At 39.8% G+C, this 14,155-nt stretch overlaps 1 protein-coding gene across 7 annotated transcripts in view; it reads left to right on the top strand.

Annotated features, from left to right (window-relative positions):
* The window catches only part of DYNC1I1 (dynein cytoplasmic 1 intermediate chain 1), a 211,567-nt gene that overhangs the window by 55,247 nt on the left and 142,165 nt on the right, over window positions 1–14,155 (top strand). For 5 of the 7 annotated variants that reach the window (XM_083878320.1, XM_083878319.1, XM_083878322.1 and 2 more), the window contains exons 5-6: window positions 2,315–2,374; window positions 6,445–6,560. In XM_083878320.1, coding sequence (XP_083734446.1) covers window positions 2,315–2,374; window positions 6,445–6,560 — 176 coding nt within the window. The remainder of the gene's footprint in view (window positions 1–2,314; window positions 2,375–6,444; window positions 6,561–14,155) is intronic. The other 2 variants (XM_083878323.1, XM_083878325.1) reach the window with 1 other exon arrangement.

A 14,155-nucleotide genomic window follows, 5' to 3' on the forward strand; every position in this document is an offset into this window, starting at 1 on the left:
TGTATGTGAGAATCCAAATAATAAATACTTAAAGGAAGAATGTCTCTATACATGTTTGCATGTGATGGCCCAAACCATAAGGGTTGCTCTTCTCCTATTTTTGGGATTTGAGTGTTGTCATGAGTGTGGGAGATCTCTACATTTATTTTGTTTCAGCATTTTGTCTGGGCACCAGGTAAAGGCGCATTCTCTTGTGACCTGGCCTGGATTCTTGGAGGTGGAACATAGGGACCATACTTCTAGAGACCTGTTGCAAGCTCTTGATGTAATCAAATAATAATGGTGTTCTTTCTGATTAAATAGCCTTTATTACCCTACAAATCTTGTAGGTTTGAAAGATAGTGTTGGGAGGAGGAAACTGGAATGAGTTATGTGTATTTTCTTCTAAGAGTTTGGAAAACCTGGACATGAATGTACAAGTAGTCTCTAGGCAGCAGTAAAATTAGGCACTGGCACTCATATAGTGAGTCCTAATATATGCAACTGACCTTGGTGACATTACAAGAATAATCTTCACACAGATAGCACTTTTAATGGAGCATCTATAATGCATTAGTCATTGATGCCTTTGCCTTGCATAAGGCATTCAGATCTTATGTCCATTTTCCACTGTACTTACACTGCAGTCAAGTTACAAGGGAAAAATCTGTTCTTTATTGCTGTATTAATTTATCTCTTGACCTTTTGTAATACAGTTTAGTTTTGGAGAAGCCTTTCTCTGTCAGTATTAAGTCTATTATCCTGATAAACATTACTACGGATCATAAGAAGTTGAGGGAAATGAGTGCCCTTATGTTGCATGAGAAAGCAGCTTTGCCTTACAGTTTTTCATTCTTTTTGTATGCACAGGGTGTTGAGATTGATACTTTTTCATTCTGAAATGACAAAAGTGCAACACACACCCTTGTCTGTCTCTCCAGAGAGTGAGTTAACACTGGTAATAGAATGGGTGAGTTTACTAAGGACAGGAGATAGAATAATTATTTGGCTTCAATAGATCTATTTCTGAACTAACTCAGTAACTTGTTAGTTTATATGAGTGATTCATTGGCAGAGGTTACTATTGTTGCAGAAAGACTTGTGTATATTGACCACAGCTGATTATATGGCTGGTTTTGGCTGAACCTGGTACTCTGATGATCTCTATGTCCTCAGAATTTATATTCAGAATAAATTAGGGAAGTTTTTAATCTTGACAACTATCATTATTCAGCATGTCTTTATGAAGACTTACTTGCTTAGGGAAGGAGCGCTTTCCTTTGCTCTAGCCTCTGCTAGTGAGAGCAATGCATAATCTAGTATTCATACTACAGGAAAACGTGCCCAGGAGCCAATTGTGTGTTCCTGGTTCTGTCATGGATTCTGGCAGTTTTCTTGCATATAAGATGTTGCTTCCCGAGAGTGGAAAAATAAAGTAAAATTAAGAGACGGGGAAGGAGCAGGTTTTTTGAAAATGTTGGCCTTGATATGTCAGTTTTTGCATTTCTAAATTGGAGGATTCTGAATATTTCACAGGATTCCTAAAGGCTCTTTTGAGTGTTTGCGAGGTGTTTTAGAGCTGGTCACATGGGAAACTGCACTGCAGTGCAAGGAGCAACATCTTCCCTTCAGACCACACCACCTCTGGAACATTCATACATGTAGTGGTAGCCTCATCTGACAGCAGTCCATAAGAGGTTGTCATAGATCTGATTTTCTCAGATGTATTATTGCCTTCTTCCCCAGGAGTTTTATCAGGAGGAAAATAAGAACTTGTTTGTCCCAGATGCCCTCAGAATATGTCAGAGCTGGTATCAGTGAGCCATTTGTTGTCATATGCACTACGTGATGTTCCTGCCCAGAGCAGTGTTGTACAGGATGGATTGCTGTCTGACTCAGGAGTGTGTGAAGGGATAAACTCTTCAGTGGAGTTCATGGCAAGTCCTCAGTCTACCTTATCATAAAAACATAAATAAATTGTACCTGCAGATTTTACAAATTATTATGAATCCATCAACCTAAGTTAAAGAGTTAGAATTTTTCAGGAAAAAGAAAATAAAGCCAACCTTATGTTTCGTTAATCAAGATGTGACAGAAAATCCAGCTTCTTTCCTCTGTTTATCAATAATATGTAATTTTAGTAAATTGCCTGCCCTGTCTTAGTTTGATGTACAAACCTTGTTTGATGTATGGTGGCTGTTGCTTGCACCTGGAGGTTGAATATACTACGTAGAGCATGTAACTAAGAATTTGGGGTTTTGTTCATCCTTTCAGTTAATTCTGTGTGTTCTTTTCTTCCCTCCCCTTCGTGCTGCACGGCTGATTACCACCCTAGGACCTTGCAATGGGACACAGACCCCTCAGTGCTGCAACTCCAGTCTGACTCTGAACTTGGGTATATGTCAGCTCTTTTTGTTATCATTTCTTTGCAAGAATTATGTTGAAAATGCTTCCTAGTTGAGTTGGTTGTATGTGATTTTCATTTGCTTTTTTGACTCAAAAAGATAATAATTTCCCTTTTTTCAGTTTTATAAATAAGAAGCTTCAGCAAACTCATCTTTGTGGAAAAAACCCCCAACTATTTAAACAAGCTTATGAAAAGATAAATTGCTATTTCTGTTGCCTGAAACACAATACAAATAACTATTTCATTGCAGATGAAATGTTATTATTGTGGCACATATGTGCATGCATAGTTACATTGATCTTGTTTGTACCTGCTGATTCCAGCTGTTCTCTCTGAATCCTTTGCAAGATACTTTTCCTCCTCCCTTCTGCTGTTTCCACGTGCAGTAACAATGTCCCGTTTTCCCTTAGGAGCTGTGTATGTGTTTAAAATTGTGCACTTAAATATGATCATAGTCCATGAATAAGTGCCATCTTATTTGAGTTCAGGCCTATGAAGCTTTCTAAAAATTATGATAGAGCTAAAATGAATATTTTATTGTTTGGGATGGAACTTCTTTACCCCATACAAGTAAAAAAAAATAGTTAATTTAAATAATATAAAAATGCTCACCTGCAGAAGTGTTTAGGATAACCTGTTCCTCTAAAAGGATAGATAGCAGTACCTCAATTTCTTCAGAGCATGAGTCATCGGTAAAACCAAATCACTACACTGAAAATTTTGCTCTACCAGTGAACTTACAGGGTTGCCTGTTTAGAGTCTCGAGGCAAGTGTCTCATATTTGACTTGTTCATATGCTACTTCATTCATCATGCTGTAAGAAAAACAACAATTTCCCTTTAGCTGCTGATCACCAGTGCTCCCAGCTGCAGTTAGGTGTGTTAGGTTTATTCGCTGGGAAGGATCCGTAAGGAAAGTATCCAGAGAGTTTTCTAGACAGAAATATTTCTCCATATCTAGAGCTCCCAGGAATGTTTGCAGTTTGCACATGAGTATGGCTTCAAATAGGTCACACTTCTAAAACTTTGCCTGGGCTGTACGAAAAAGGTAGAGGGTTTTGGGTTTTTTTAGCTATTTTAACCTACAGAAACCTTTTAGAAATCCCAGCTGTTTTTTTTACAGCAGTTTGAATTAAAAGATGAGGACTCCTAGGAGCAAGGTTTCTCAAACAGGTGTGCAAGGCAAGTTCCTTTATCTGACTCATGAAAAGATAACTCTGTATGTAGCTACAAAACTTAAATCATTTACTAGCAGTCAGTGCAAAGACAGAAAAGAAGTGTGCCAGAGAGCAAATCCACAGGCATACATTTTAATGGAAGTCCTGCCCCTTTTGAAAGAAAACTGTTTTCAAACCTGAGGCAGAGTTAAACTTTCCTCCAGTGTCCTGAGACTAGGGAAGGAAAAAAAAAAAAAAAAAAAAAAAAAAAAAAAAAAAAAAAAGAAGAAAAGAAAACCCAACCCAGCAAAACCAATGCAGAAGAAATCCTGCAGTCAGCAATTAAATGATGTGTGTGTCACAAAACACTTCTAGCAGATACATCTTTCTTATGATACCTATGGACAGAAGGATCAGTTTTAATGCATGAGGTTTAGTCATTATCCTCATACTGACATCCCATAGACAGTTTGGGAAGGAGTCCTTCAAGGCTTATGTGCTCTCTAAGATGAATATTCATTGAATTTATGAGAACTGTGAGTACCTCAAATGAAAAATGGAGATGGGAAAACAATAGACCATTTAGTGTTGTCCTAAAAAGAATTAGAGACCAGAGTTTTACAGCACATGTTTGGTAGAATCTGGATATTGAAAGGATGCTCTAGTTGTCCCTGAGTGCTTGGGACCAAAGGCTAGGGCAACTTTTAGTAACATGAAAACAATTAGAGGTGGCTTGACAAAGGCAGGCAGCAATCAATAGATCACATTCCTTCAGATGAAGAAGCACCTCCCAGTCTTCACCAGTAAATTACGGGATATCAGTGGCACAAGGCATTTTTACAGGCACCAGCAATGACTAAATTGGAAGTGAAGAATTTACTTTAGATGAAGAGTTCCAGAATTTACTTTACATGAAGAATTCCATGCGTTGTTCTCAGCCCAGTGACTTGGGAAGTAGCTCACTTCTGGGACACAGTGAGCAAAGAGGTGCAATCCACCCAACCAGCAGTTACATCCAGCTCTCTGTTAGGATCATGTTCCCATCCTCAGGCAGTCCAGGAGTTGCAGGGTGACCTCATGTGAGACTGTTTTAGAGTTAGGTGAGGTTCTAATTAGGTCCAGATTAGACACATAATTAATTAGGGATTATACTTAACCAAGACCACTATCACAAGACTCTTTCAATGCTAAGGCTTAAGAACCTCAGTAAATGGAAAGAGTAGCCTGAGGTAGCAGGGGACTGGTTACATAGGGAAGTCAAACTGACCAAGTAGGCAACAGAGATTGCACATCTGGTGCTGAGGGAGGGAAAAGAACATGAGTTTGCTGGGGTGAGATATTTATTAAAGATTGAATTCACAGAGACTGTAAGTTATAGCTACAAAATGTAAAACTACTAAAATTTTTTGCTAGCTGAAGAAACTTTTCTGCCCCCAGTAATGAGGTAGAAGTTTTCTGTAGAGTTTTTAGACAATTGTAGATTTTGTTCATATTGGTGAAGTCAGAGATGGTTGTAAGGAGGGAGATTTGTTAATTTTTCTTCTTTGAAAAGAGGAAAGACTCAGAGCTACAACAACTGTTTCTGCTCTAGTGGTTTGTTACACAATACAGCTGATTTGTACTGATTACCTGCTGAATCTAATTGCAGTCAGCTTAATAACAACCCAGGCAGTAAAATAGATTAGAAAAAAAATATAGCTGATGCAGCTGAAAAGTTCAGCAAGTGTTTTCCAATGGGGACAGTTTCCTTTTGAGACTCCCATTTCCTTTCAAACATCAGTCTTAATTGAATACCTAAACCACTGTAAATTAATTAAATCAAAACCCCTATGACTTCTGTTCTGACAATCTGGAAAATGAAGAGGATATGGATAATGTTTAAGAATTTTCTGCTTTTCCAAATTGTTCTCTTCAATAATGTGGCAAGTTGAGAAACATTGTGTCCAGGAATTTATTTCCCCATAAATGCACAAGCATGCTCACACTTGTTGATTTAGGTAACTGGCCTTATTTACTTCATTTGTTTATTATGTTTGCATTCTTATCTCTGCTGAAAGTCGGCATTTTTTCCAGAAAAATACTTCCAAGTGACCATTTATATACCTTCACTCCATGCAGACAGTCAAATAATATTCAGGAAATAAACTGTTTTTTTTCCCCTGCTGCTGAGTGAACTGTGCACAACTAAAAATGTTCATGACCATGCTCAGCTGCCTCTCTTCTTTTTCCCTTACCCACTTACAGTTAGTTTGCTTCCCTGATTTATTTCATATGGTTTATTTAAAGTAAGGGAAGTAGACAAAATAGAAAGCTATACTTGCCCTGCACCAGTTCTATTTTAGCTCTCCTCCAGCCCTTGCATTAGGACTCCACTAATCATAAATGTACTTCAATGCCACTGTTAATGATTCCTGTGGAAGGGAGAATCTCCTGCTTTATGGAAATTACCCACCTTGCCAGTTAAAGACTCTGTTATTGCTCCCAGCTGAACATTTGGCAATCCTAATCCATCCTGGTTTAAACCCACTGTACGCTTTGCACACCTGTGTATCCCAGGCTGAGGATGAGCTCCTTTGAGCAGACAGAACACCATAGTACTGATTGTATGAAAGAGAATGTTGTTGCATGTTAAGAGGGACACGAGCAGGTTATTTCTCTCTCCCATTTGCAGTCCCCCTCAGCAGCATGATCTAGAGGTTCAACAACTGTACTTTATTATGGCAAATGGTTCCCAGGTTAATTTTCTTCAGTGCAGTGAGGTACTTTTCATACATACTGTGTTGTGTTTCAGCTTAACAAACACTGAAGTATTTTTATCCTGTTCATAACAGCAAACATTTGTTCCTGCTGCTGATTCACATTTAACATGACTGACCTTTTGATGTTGTGTATTCCACCTTAGACGCAGACTACACAAACTGGGGGTGTCAAAGATCACCCAGGTTGATTTCTTACCTCGGGAGGTTGTATCATACTCCAAGGAGACACAGACACCTCTGGCCACGCATCAATCTGAAGGTAAGATTTGTGGTCTTTTTTAAAAAACCATTTTAATAGAAAATTGACATCTGAGTCAAAGAATGTAATAAAAATAATAGTAAGTTATAACATAGCTGCTTATCATGTATTTTTTGCAAGACAGGTATTGTTTATGTGATTAATGGCTGTTCTGATGAGAATAATTATAAAAATCACTTTAAATGCAGGTGGAACCAAACTACTTCTGACTTACAATGGGTTGGCTTTAGATAGCAGTTTAATGGGAACATTTTTAAAAATAAATCATTATGAATATAATTTAAATTGCGCTTTATTCAATTTTTTTGTTCTTTCTCAAGGAAGTTATAAATTCTGTGCTTTGTGAAGAAGCAGTGTTGGAAAGTTGCCCTCGGTTGTTTGGTCAGGGTAATTGTGTCCCCCTGCTGTAGGTGAAGCTGAGGGAGAAGTTGCAGCTTAGCTCCATATACTGAAAAATGAAGCTTGCATGCTTCGATGTGGACAGTGTTTCTTTCTCTCTGCTGACATCGTGCTGGAATCTGAACTCACGGAGCTCTTTGTTGGCTGGTTGGCTCTCTTGTTGATAAGTAAATACACAGAGTGGCAGGGGGTTGCTGATCTGCCAGTGTTGTGCTGCAGAATGCTGATTTCAGGTCAGTGGTACCATTTAAACTGAATGCAAAACTGTACATTCACTAGAACAAAGCAGAGAGAAGAGGAAAAAGTCATAGCAGTCTTGACCATAATTTTTGCTGTTAACAGTGAAGGATCAAAAAAAATCATCAACTAAGTAATTTTCTGCAGAATATAGTGTAGAACTTTACCAGCCTTCATTCAGAGAAGAAAAATACATAGGTAGGTTCAGAAGGTGGTGGTGGTAAATCTTTCTAAACGTAAGTTACTGTAAGTTACTGTCAGGGAAAATAGAGTGATAAATGTAGCCAGCTTTTTTTTTTTTTTTTTTTTTTTTTTTTTTTTTTTTTTTTTGCAACTGGGTTACCAGGTCTGCTTTAGGATGCAGAAATAGAAACTGCTGAGCTAGATGCATAGATTCTACTTTTCTGCAGCACAAGTTTGTCCTGGTCATCTGTGGCCTGAAATAGTGCCTTCGAACACAGACAGCCCTTTTGCTTGGGTGATGGTCCTTGAGCAGTGTGTCCAGAGAGCTTTTCCTGCTCATAGGGAGAAGCTACAAGGCCTCCCTGGGTCAATCCAGCTCATCTCTGCTTATCTCTCTGTGGGCTGCTGAAGCCTTGAAAAAATGGGTTTTGCGCCTGAGTCTTTGTCTTCTTTGCTTCAGACCAGTTGATGCTCAACCCTGGAGCATTATCATGAATTCATTGTTAGATCAGATGGAGAGGGTGTCCTTCCTCTCTGACACATGGCCTTTATCCAATGCAAGAACCTATAGAAATGGGGAATTTATGAGATGGCTTTGCATTTGCCTCTCTTAGACTTAGGACTGCAGCACTCATGAGCGGACCTGCCTTTCTGAAAAGGACAGAATGCTCACTTAAGGGAGCATCTTCTTTCATTGAGATCTTGCATTTTTCCCAAGGAGCTCTTCAACTATTACAAAATCCTTTTCTTGCTAGGCAAGAAGACAATCTCCTACCCTTGAAGGAGAAAACCCCAAACAGTAGTGTGGTGCCATGGAGCCTGGCAGTCGGGACAATGAGCAGACAGGCAGTGTGGCTTGAATTGGTCCTCCCAGCACAGAGGAAAGTCACTTGCTCCTCATTGGTGTGAAAGAAGATAAGAGCAAATATAAACTGTCTGGGCCAACACTGTAATGGAAGAGGTCAAATATATGGGTTTGATGACTGGATTTGTTATTTTCCTATTCTCTGTCATCACAGCCAAGGAGAAAATATCAAAAATAGTGGTGTTTCATATATTGAAACACAGAGGAAATAAGCACCCAATCTCTTCCTTCAGATGTGTGAGGGAGAGAAAGTGTAACTTACATTTCCTTTCCAATCTGCTGCTGAGGAATTCTTTGCAAATAACTTGGATATGATTATGGCTGTGCATCAGTAAAGGAGATTCAAGAAAGTTTGGTTATTCCGTTGAGAGGCTATTTAATTGAAAATTCTCTAGGAGGTAAATAAGCACTGTGATTTTGGTCTCCCAGGTCTGATGGAAATGAATTCTCAGGTTTCCAGTCTCCCAAGCCTCTTTATGAATGCTGAGCTCTTCATAGTGTCAGTCTAAACATGAACAGCAGAGAGAGATTCCTCAGGAGATCAGGTTAGAGAAGTCTCTACACTGTTTCTATGCATTCGTGTGAGAAAATACAGCCATTATCTTTTAGAGATAAATTGTTCAGCCACTACTATGGTTATGGGCTCTGTTATTTAGCATTTGAAGCCTTAGAGTTTGAGAATAGAAAACAAGAAACTTATTTACTTGGATGAGTCAGTGTTTGAAATTCACTTTTCACTGTCTGCCTTAAATACTAGAAATGTCAAAATGCAGAATTTTAGGATGAGATTGTTCCATGCTTGCTTCTTGTTTGGAAGACAACTAATGCAGGGTACAGCTTATTGGAAAGATGGATGAAAAGAGGACTTTGACTCCATTCAAAGTTCTTCAGCTTTTTTGAAATATCCTCATCAAGTTTTCTGCATTTGCTTCTCTAGAAAGCAAGAAAGAAACTCTGAGGTACTTTAAACCTACTGCTGTTCTGGAGCTCAGTGGATGTTCTTTGTGGTAATGGCTATTGCTCACCAAACCTTTTAAAACTGGAAAAGGAAGGGTTCACCCTGGTAAGTCCATGTGGTGCCAGAAAGCCAGATGCTATGTGCACTGAAGTCTCAGCTTGTCAGCTGCTAATTTTAGAAGAAATAGTGTGGCATTATTCTTCACTGTATAAAAAACAGATTAACTCCTCTTTTCAGAACAGGTAATTTGCTTTATTTCAGAGGAATAATGACATGTCATTTTCCCCACCAACTCTATTATTTAGGGAGATGTGTATGTGCATCATTCAATCCTTTGATCACAAGTACCTAATTCTTTTGCTTTATTTAGGTCACAGTCAGCTTCAGCCTTTTCTTTTCTTCCTTGCAGGATGACTTCAAAAACATACAGATCTTGGCTCTGGAGCCTGAGAAAAAACCCATGCTTTTTTATTTTCCCCACACTCCTGCTATAATTGAACTTGAATTCAGGTATTTGTAGGCATTGAGAGACATTTTACTTGTCCTGATTTTCCATTCTGGAGTTGATTAAGACCTAGACAATGCCAAATACTTATTCAGAGGTCTTTGGGACACTTCCTTTACTGTGCAGAGGCTCTCACATCACCTCAGGCCCATGTAGCCTTCAATGGCTGGACCCTCCAAAGCACTGCAGATCTGCTATTTGCTAAAGGTGCACCTAGGAGAAAACAGAAAAGCCTGGCCTGTGCCCAGGACAGGTCCCTCACTGCTGTGCTGCAGTGGACTGAGCTCTGTATGACTGCCTGCAATCCACCTTTTCAGACAGGAAAACAGTCTGCACATTCAGGCTTTGCTAGATACCTGCCTCATCTCCAGCTTCTTTAATAGGCCAGGAGTTAAATCTCAGAGAAGGGAGATACTCCTCTGATCTGGGTCCCCCCAGAAACTGAGGGCTGCAAGGAGAAATTCTGTGAGCTTTCTGGCTTTGCCGTCCAGTGTCAGGAGTGTTGTTATTCCTCTTCTGTGAGGTAAAAACTACTTCAGGAGGTGTTCTCACATTCTGGCTTGACAGACTGTCACTGTAAATCAGTTAGTCAGAAATGCATTCCTGAAAGAGTAGGTCCTGTGTATAAGATCTGACTTTCTAAAACAATGGAAGTTGTGGGCACTTCATCAGTTTATCATCTTCAACAGATGTTTGTTCCTGGGGGAAAAACAAATGATCTGCCATACTTACCTGCTGAGTAGGGTGACATCATCCTACGTCACAAATGAAGTCCAGTTCTGGCAAAGAATGCAGTTGAGACCTGTGATCCATCTGTTTATCTGATATTTTCAAACGCTAAGGTTATTCTGACTATTAGAGTAAAAAGCAAAATAAGCTCTCTACTCCATCTGGAAGTAGGCTGGAATGAAGTGGCAAAATGGAGGTGGAGCTCCAGAGGCTTGGGTTGGGTTCTGCGTGTGTCTGACAGTGTAATTCTCTGAACTAAGGTTCCTGAAAGTTACCCTTTTTAAAGCAGTGAGGGAAGAGAGGGGAATTCTGCTCACAGTCAGGCTCATGAGACACATGAGTTCAGGTCTTTGTGTGATACCTAATGTCAAGTGCCTACTGTAGAGTGAACCAAAATTCTCTGGATGCCACTGATTGCATTGACTCACTCTCCACTGACAAACTTGGTAAGAGAGCAGTTGATATAGCCATATTGATTTAGGCTTGTCACTATTGAGCAAAATGCATATGTCTAAAAGAGTGATATATTGGCATCATGAGAGGCCTGTGGCCTACTTTGAGTTTTGGTAATTGGATGGGAAGTTTTCTGTGACTAGGACTGACAAGCTCCAATGCTGTGAAAGCAAGTCAGGCCTCTGGAATTCCATCATTTCCATTATAAAATCCATGGATAAACCTATTTATACTTTTATTATCAGAGTCCCAGATTTCCAGGTTTAATCAGTGAGATGTGTCTCTGCACATGCTTTAGAGTACAGTGCAGCAGACCTCTAGCCCAGCAAACTCTGCCCCGGTCCTGCTGTGCCTTGCCGTGCCTGACTGTAGCTCAGCTCAAGCTTTGTGAATGCACGCTGTACTTTGGAAAAGCCAGTCCCAGAACTAAGTGAGATCATACTTGAGCTTTCCCATGGCCAGTCTGGCTGGAGCTCGTGGATCAGAAGCTGGGGTTTAAGTTAAAGAGCTTACTTTGGCTTTTCCCTCCCAGAGAATTGTAAGCTCAGCTCCAGTCTGAAAAGAACAAGTCTGGACCCAAGAACAGCTCTGAACACCTCATTTAATGGGAAATGCAGATGCACATTTGTGCATTACCATGCATGCAACATATGTGTCAGGATACATGATAATGTGTGATGGAAATTGGACATAACTAGGGGAAAAGCAAAGACCTTCTGTTGTAAACAAAAGGAGGTGCTGAAAAGCAAAACTAGGTTAGAAACCACTATTAAAAGAGAAGATAAGCTAAAGATGAGTCAGTGTTAAAGCAGAGAGACTTTTTTTTAAGAGACAGAGCCTTAGGATTAGTAGCAATGGACCCTAATTTTGTAATAATGCTTTGCCATTTCGTAAAATATTATGCTCTATCCTAAGCAGTACCATGTATCACTAGGCGTTCTCAGTTAGCTATAAAAATCCAGTTTGCCTTTTCTTCTCAGACTGAAGTCCTTCAGAGTTGTACCGTGGATCTCAATAGCTGGCATAAGCACTCTGATTTGAGACAGCTTTGTTTGATTAAATCAACAAAGCTTAATTTGTGCTGCTGTACCAGACTGTACAACATTGGATGAGACTAGAATGAAGCGGTGTGAAGATTTGAGGCGTTGTATTGTATAGCGGTCTTTCAGTAATTCCTCTTTCTTCCTGTCATAACTGCATCACCTTTTCTAAATAACAGGGTTTTCAAGGTGTATTTTTGAACTTTTTTTTTTTTTTTAATTAAGTTTGACGTAAAAGTCTTTCAAAAGCATTCAGGCAGCGCCCTCTGGTGGTGCAGCGGTGAAGCGCCGCGGCTGGGAAATGCCGGCAGGGAGGGATGTGGGGATGCTGGAGCGACCTGCGGAAAAACACTCCCCTGATCTTTTGTCTGAGACAAGAATTATACTTAACAGAAGGTGCTTGAGTTGTATGATTGAGATGTATGACTGCAAGTGCTGATGAAAGAAGTGTGAGAAGAGACCAAGGCATTATATAGAAATTGTGGGGGGAAATATATTATTTAGAAATGTTTAAAAGCCTTGGAAAGTCAGTTGTAGGTATTCAGGGCAACAATACACTAGTGAAATCAGGTGAAAACCCTTGTTATTCCCAATCCCTTTTTGAACTACAATTATTAAAGTACAATTTGTTAAGATACATATATTCCAGAAGAGCCGCAACAGGCAGCTACCGTGTGTGACAGGTCTCTATTCCATTCCAATTACACTCCAGCAAGCTACAGACATTGGAGGTAGCATTCATTGCTTGTTAAGGCTTTCTTCACCACCTAGCTCATGATAATTTTACGTGGTAAAGAATTAGAATAAGGACTTGGCTTTTAAAAATAGTTTCTCTGGTTTTGTTGTGCAGAAAAATATATTTGACACTTGTAAGGATTTCTTCTTGGAGAAAGAATGAAGAGGCCATAGTCTGGTCATGGATACTTTGGTGTTTGAGTGCACAAAGGGACATCAAATGTCTGTTCTCCTAAAGTATGTAACAGGCTTGGGCTCAAACAGGATTTCTGCAAGACAGTTGCAGTCCATTTCTAAAAGGTGGCCCAACAGTATATTAATCAGCAGTCATTGCTTCAGTATTCACCCCCATTCCCTGTTTCTCCTTCCAAGTTTTCTGTAAAGACTTCTGGAAAAGGGCTTTTCTCAAAATGGTTTTTGGATAATCTTATGCAGAGAGCTCTTTTAATGCCAAACTGTTTTGAACAAGCAGATCTGACAATTTATTAAGCATCAGTAATTCTCAGGGAGTTATCTACTAAGAACTGGTTTAACAGAGAGAAGATTGCCTCTGGTCACACACAGTTGGAGGTCTAAAGAAAGAAAACTCTTTAGAGATCTTAGGCTTTTTCTTGATCATTTCATTACACAGGGCTCAAGTAACTTGACACTGCAGATCCTCCAGAATCTTAACAAAATTTTGGGCAGATCTCCTGAAAACCAGGCACATACACATAAGTGTTTCCTGCTCCAAAGTATCCCTGACCTTCTGCAGACTCTGGTTTCTTTTGCACAAGGTACCTCTGCATTAAATGCAAGCCAAGAAAGTATATCTGGTAATTCTTTATGAGGGTGGGGAGAGAACAACAGACTTGTCACAGCTGAACTATGCCTTCTGTAAACCATTCAAGCAACAAAAGATGAGGAACAAACCAAAGCTTAACTGCCTTCTTGATGAAACAAGGAACTAGTTTTTGGCCTGTGCTGCCTTGGAGGGGACTGTTGTGCAATTTCTTTGTGTGCATGGAAACAATACTGCTTCAGAGCTTTTGCAGCCATCATGGAGAGGGACCATGCTACACCACCTCTCCTCGCACCTTCTTGATCCTAATGGGTGATCCTTGCACTGTGCTTTTGAGCAAGTGAATCCCATCCTCCAGCCAAGAGATGGGAAGCTTCTCTCTCCTCGAATTATCCAAAAAACATTGTAGTCAGTCTCCTTGCGTGGAAACCAACCTGCTCCTTTAGTTGCAGTGGGAAATAATGTAGTTGAATGAGATCCTAGTACATCTGGTGTTGCCTGATTGAAAACAAGAGAGCTGATGTTAAGAGCCCTGACCTCAGAGTCCTCTAACTAGCTGCAAGTCATCTCACGGTGCCTTTGACCCATCTCTGTGTCCTGACATCTGAAACCAGCAGTGATCCATGAATTCAGAGAGAAGCCCTGTAACACCTGTATGCAAATTGAATTCTTTGTTGGCTGGAAATGAAAACCTTCCTCTAAGTCTTTCT

Source organism: Zosterops lateralis (genome assembly GCF_965231275.1).
Source record: "Zosterops lateralis genome assembly, chromosome: 1".
Taxonomy (NCBI): domain Eukaryota; kingdom Metazoa; phylum Chordata; class Aves; order Passeriformes; family Zosteropidae; genus Zosterops; species Zosterops lateralis.